This window comes from Solanum pennellii, chromosome 12 (genome assembly GCF_001406875.1).
Source record: "Solanum pennellii chromosome 12, SPENNV200".
Classification (NCBI taxonomy): Eukaryota; Viridiplantae; Streptophyta; class Magnoliopsida; order Solanales; family Solanaceae; genus Solanum; species Solanum pennellii.
The window spans coordinates 41,228,776-41,234,767 of record NC_028648.1 but is presented as its reverse complement, the minus strand read 5'-3'; the positions used below and the strand labels follow the sequence as shown (position 1 = coordinate 41,234,767).

At 33.9% G+C, this 5,992-nt stretch overlaps 1 protein-coding gene across 1 annotated transcript; it reads right to left on the bottom strand.

Annotated features, from left to right (window-relative positions):
* Positions 1–736: 736 nt before the first annotated feature.
* Positions 737–3,551, bottom strand: LOC107005390 (LEAF RUST 10 DISEASE-RESISTANCE LOCUS RECEPTOR-LIKE PROTEIN KINASE-like 1.2). Its single transcript, XM_015203975.2, has 4 exons — positions 2,654–3,551; positions 2,415–2,447; positions 2,055–2,318; positions 737–1,959 (listed from the first exon to the last, which is right to left on the bottom strand). The coding sequence occupies exons 1-4, from the start codon at positions 3,408–3,410 to the stop codon at positions 1,037–1,039; spliced, it is 1,977 nt and encodes a 658-aa protein (XP_015059461.1). The 5' UTR covers positions 3,411–3,551; the 3' UTR covers positions 737–1,036.
* Positions 3,552–5,992: the final 2,441 nt, after the last annotated feature.

Here is a 5,992-nt window from a genome sequence, read left to right as displayed (position 1 = left end):
TTCATTAACAATATTCATGACTCTTGTGCAATATTCATCAATTTTTTCAGATTCTATCATCTTTAAATTTTGAAACTCTCTTCTAAGAGTTTGAAGATTTATAGTGCGTACCTTTTCGTCACCATACACCTCAGTTTCCAGAAAATCCCAAGCTTCCTTTGCAGTCTCACAAGTAGCAATTTTTGCAAAATATGCTCTTGAGACTCCCATTTGGATTTTGCTCAAGGCTTTTGCATCTTGACGATACTTAGCCTCAAGATTTTTCATCTCTGCTGCTGTAAGATCACCATCGTTTTCTGGCTCTTCAAAGCCATTTGCAACAATAGTCCACAAACCTTCAGCTTTCAAATGTGTTCTCATTCTTATCTTCCAGTATTCAAAATCAGTTCCATCAAAAAATGGAGTAAGAACAACTGAAGAATCAGCACCTTCATTTGTTTTGGATGCCATATTTTTTTTCTTCACCTAACCCCAGATTAAGAACGAAAACCCGCTCTTGATACCAATTTGTAGGAAATATGAAAGGCAAAATAATATCTTTAGAAAAATGTTCAAGTTTATTATAGGCTACTTAAGGCCACTTGAGATGATTACAATCATCAACTACATCACTATTTATACTACTCAAAATAGAAAACAAAAAGTCTTGCACAAATAACTAAATACCTGTATCACAATTTACTAGATACATGTACTACGAAATTCTAAAAAGACTTCTTGAAAAACTAAGAGACAATTTTGGAACACTAAACATTGATGCATTAATTCCAACAAATGTATTCTTGAAACTAATCCTATTCTTCTGTTGCTACACACTAAAGTAAACATGTACTGCTACAAAAATAAATCAGCAGATCAGAAGATCTAAAAGAGAAAAGAAGACTTGAGAAGTTCAAATCGAATCATTAAACGTGCTGCACTGACATATGTACATCCTCTTCAACAGAGAAAACCAAGGTAATCAAAGTGTATGTAATTCAGGTTTTGGAAACCAACATGGAAGGCATTCGAGTGCACCACCTTAGCGAACCAAATGCTAGGTACTACCATTGGGTGTTGTTGAATTGCTACTCCATTTTGCAGTAACCGAATCAGGTGAAACTGATGATGTGTTATTCTTCGACAAGCCTGCATCATCGTCATCAGGACCCTTGCCTGTTTTGCCTGTTTTATTCATTCTCTGAATTCTCAGTAGAGCCTCCACAACTTCCTGCATAGATGGCCTCATATCCCCGTCGTTCTGTAGACATTGGAATGCTAACTCTGCCATTGCAGTGATCATTGACCTTATTTTATCATCAGTGTCAAACCCGATATTTGAATCCACCAATTCATGTAATGCATTTCCCTGAATCTTGTTGATGGCCATATTTGACAAATTAATTTCATGTCGGTGCCTACAGATATCAACAGCAGGCAGTGATGATATAAGCTCAACTAATACCACTCCGAAACTATAAACATCACTTTTGTCAGTGAGCTGATAGCACTCGTGGTACTCAGGATCAACATATCCAGGAGTACCCTGTGGAGCTGTTGAGACATGAGTAAGATGCGTTGGGAAAAGCCGAGACAAGCCAAAATCTGCTACTTTAACACAGAAATTGTTGTCCAGAAGGATATTATTAGTTTTTACATCACGGTGGATGACATCTGAAGCATGGAGATAGGCAAGTGCATTTGCTGTTTCTATGGCAATTTTCATTCGTGTATTCCATGAAGGCGATCCACGCCTTGAATCTCCACCGTGTATATGATCAGCAACTGTGCCATTGGGAATGTATTCATAAACAAGTAGAAGCTCACGGGAATGGCGAGATGTGCATCCGTAAAGAGTGACAAGATTTGGATGATGCAACCGTGTTAGGATATCAATTTCATTCATGAATTGCTCTACTCTCTTGCAGTTGTTTTCATACAAACGCTTAACAGCAACGACACGTCCATCTCGAAGTTTACCTATAAGCATATCATATTCAACCACATGTTAATGAATCAATCAGTTGAGTGACACATTTTCTGTAAGCATTTCAATTTTAGATCAGTTTACTCACCTTTATATACTGTGCCATATCCACCATCTCCAAGCTCTTTCTTGGAATCAAAATTGTTAGTGGCTTCTTCGAGTTCATTATAGTCAAAGAGGTGAACTCCTATAGCTATGTTAGCCTTTTCAGGATCCTTCATGGAGGAGGGATAGGAAAGAATGCTTCTGGTGATCAACGACGAACCAGCATAACTTTTTCTGTTCTGTCTACGACGATAGATAAGGAAAATTACACCTGCCATCAAAGCAGTAAATGCAGCCGTACCAAAGCCTGCAAGAAGAAATGTGTATTGGATTTCAGTGTTCTTGAGAAAAAAGAGAATAAAAACAAGGCAAATCCAGGTAAACAAATTCGAAGGACAATCACCTATGCCAATCTTTAATCCGATTTTCCTTCCTCCTGAAATGAAAACATGACAGGTGATCAACTGATACCGAACAATTGTAATGTATCTCAGAAAAGCAAAACTAATAACTAATTAGCTGCTATCACCTTAATCAGAAACCTTACCCCTTTAACATGATCAATACATAACAGAATAATTTGCCTTTTTTATCTAGGAATTAAGGAGATATTATCTACTCGATAACAGTTTCAAGATTTACCACGAAAGCATGTTTTCGGTTGGGTTTGGTCATTGCAAATGCAGAGAAATTCATTACTTTGAGCACCACAACGCCCTCCACTATTCCGACAATTTCTACAATTACTCCCATCCCACTGCAGAAAGAATCCCTTTTGTAATACTTGTGTGTAATTCATTTCTAGCAACCTATCTATGGAATCAGTCTCAACAAGGGCATAAACAGGATCCTGACACGATTCGACTGAATAGTTATAGTGCTCCAAAAGCTCAGTATGAAAAACCGCGAAAGAATGGTGAGTGGCATTACGGGCACAATTGACATCATATGTCTCCCTTTCATAAGGTAGAGTGCAGTCATAGAAGAAAAAGAGATCTGCAGTGTTAGGCCCCAAAGAAAATGGAGTACCCCTTGTGCTAAAATTATGTCTTGGTACTGGACATTTGTTTTCTTCATCAAACAAATCTGCTTTCGCTAGCAGAATCGAGTAGTTTGTGTAATATACTTCCTTAATGATAAACTCCTCTTGAGAAATATGAACAAATGGTTTATGTTTGTTGCAAGTGACATTATAAGCTGGTAAGCCACAGTAGGATGGCTGTTTCTCAGGAATCCAAAAGGGGTATGATATGTTCACTCCATCACCACAACTCTGCGTAACGCAAGCACTAGAATTAAGGTATATACAAAGAGTGTCATCTGTTAAGGTGAAGAACAGAATCGCGACGGCAAGAACAGAAACAGATTTCTTTACCATGAATAGGTTATGAGGATTCATATGATGTCTAAACCAAGAAGAAAAGACAAAAGGGAGAATTTGTAAATAGAGGAAAGGTTTGGTATCATAGTTGTATACAATTTGTGTAATTCATTCATTTATAAGTTAAAATAATTGAGAGTTTGACAAAGTTGCCAAAGGAAAGTAAAGACAAGTTAAGTTTCAAACTTGAAGCAACTATAAAGAAAAAGTGGTTGTCATTTTGTACATTTTATCATTGACTTGACTCCTAGTCCTCCAATAGAATGATCCAATTTGAGTTGTTGTTACACTGCATTTTTGTCAAATCTTTAAGGCCAAGTAATCCATCATTTGTGATGGGATCGCACGTACTCCTCAAATTAAAGTTGATTAGTCAGAATAACTACTTTCGTTTTTCGATAGGACTATTTACTTTCAAAGTACAATTTCTCGGCACGAACATAGACTAATCTTAGTGGAGCCCTTTTAGTCATAGATCAATTACATTGGTTGGGTTCGGCTGTACGAATCATTATATTCATTTGGCTCCACTTTTATCTAATTTATCCTTTTAATTCACCTATATTAAGTACTAAATGAAGTGGAAGAAAGCTTAAAATCTTGTAAAGCAAAACATACCAAAAATACATTTTTATGATATAAACGAAAATTTATATATTAATACCAAGAATAGAAAAGCCCAAATCGTGAAGTCAGCTGAAAATATGATAGAAAATGCAGAAATTCAGGTGTGAAAAGTAGAATATAATTGCATTATGTAAAAGCAAAAATCTAAAAAAACAAAAATATGACGCAAGTGTTATGGTAAGATGACGTCAAAGCCAACTACAACCTTTTAAGTAAGTCAAGATATATAGTGTGAATAGAATATTTTTTTCATGGATCTTGAAAATTAAAACAAACTGGTTAATTTTCTAATACTATTACTTAATGTTTGGTAAGTAAATAAAAATATTATTACTATATATCAAAAGCATTTATAAGTAATTTAACTAAGTACTATAAAGTGAGAGGGGTGGGGAAGGGGGTCTCACGCAGGGGCAGAGGCAGTGTATACTGAGGGGGCTTCCGAACCCCATCGGTGAAAAATATTAATATATATATATGGTTAAAATTATTTTTTAGATATATATTATAGATGTCAAACCCCCTCACAATAATTCGTATGTTTATTTCTGAGATTTTGAACCCTTCATTAAAATTTTTGATTCCGTCATTGATCACACGGATAGATGGTCAAGGAATAGGAGTTGGGAGCATTGTGTAGGTGGAGACAATACAACAAACTTAAAATATCACTTATAAAACTCAATTTTCCTATACTTTCATCAAGAAAATCATTTTTCGAGAGAAAATATTTTTTTAAAATTTTGCCCAACAAAACATGAAAAAATAAAAAAAAAAAAATTTCCTTTCTTACAAGAAAAGGGAGTTTGAAAATTTGAGATTTGAGCAATGTGGGGATAAAATGATTGAGTTTAGATTGAGTGTAGGACCAATTAAGTTTCTAAGTTGGAGTTGGTTGAACCGAAAGTGAAGAAATGAAGGGGAAAAAAAAGAGTACTCGAGTTTATTATATTTTGTCACGATGTTAACATTTGCTTTAAAAACTCACTACCTAATGGAAATCGAAGAGTTGAGATTATAAAAAGTCATTTAGGTATGAAAAATTTATCTAGTAATGTTATTAAATTTTATTTTGTATTAATAAAATTATTGTCTTTTTATTTTTCAAAATTACTTGATAAAATTTAGCATTAAGAAAATCATACATAATAAAATAAATTATTTTGCATGTCATGTAAAATATGCACCTTATGAATAAATAAAATCAATGAAAATTAGTGTAAGTATACCACCGACATGGCTAACCTATAGTCTAAAAGTAACAGACAAAATAATAATGGAGGGATCTTTTCTCCAAATATTAATGGCTCCAATTTGATTTAAATGCATCCATTAATTTTTACCCTTAAGTTTCTACATTGATTCCTCCATCTTTTCCATTCAATGGCTTTCTCATGTTTTTAGTACTTTGGCTTTACGGATACAGACATATTAACAATAAGAACACTCATTCAAATCCCATGATAAGAAGAGATTTGTAATTCTAGAAAATTTTATCACAATAATATTTAGTTGTTGTCTTTTATATGTATGTTGCCTAGAATGGCATCTGTCTAAATGAAATTTTAGATTCTCTTTATTGTATATAAATGTGTATATAGTCCGAAGAAAATAAGAAAAGAACGATATATTTTTTTTTAATGTAAGACCCTGTTACGGTTGGTTTTAAAAAATTAGTTTTTATAAAGTAAAAAAAAAGTAGGAGAGTTCTACTTTTGACTTTTTGTTATAAAATTAAGCTCATAAGAATATAATCATAAAGAGAAGAAGACAAGAGAAGTAGATAGAAGAAGGGGAATTTTCTTCTTATTCAAGTGTCTATTACAATGGTGAATGATATCTCTATTTATATGTAGAGAAATCAACCAAAAGGTCACCATGTTTAATGTCGCATTAGTAGATACATTTCTATCCCAAAAAGATTCATCACCTTGGGAATACATATCCATGATAAGGATAAGTTTATGATAAGT

What these genes read in the sequence shown, in the direction of transcription:
- LOC107005390 (XM_015203975.2), bottom strand. Translation starts at nt 3,410, where the DNA reads ATGAATCCTCATAACCTATTCATGGTAAAGAAATCTGTTTCTGTTCTT. An exon ending in ACCGAAAACATGCTTTCGTG is followed by an intron (nt 2,448 to 2,653) that starts GTAAATCTTGAA and finishes TTTTCATTTCAG; the next exon opens with GAGGAAGGAAAATCGGATTA. An exon ending in ATATGGCACAGTATATAAAG is followed by an intron (nt 1,960 to 2,054) that starts GTGAGTAAACTG and finishes ATATGCTTATAG; the next exon opens with GTAAACTTCGAGATGGACGT.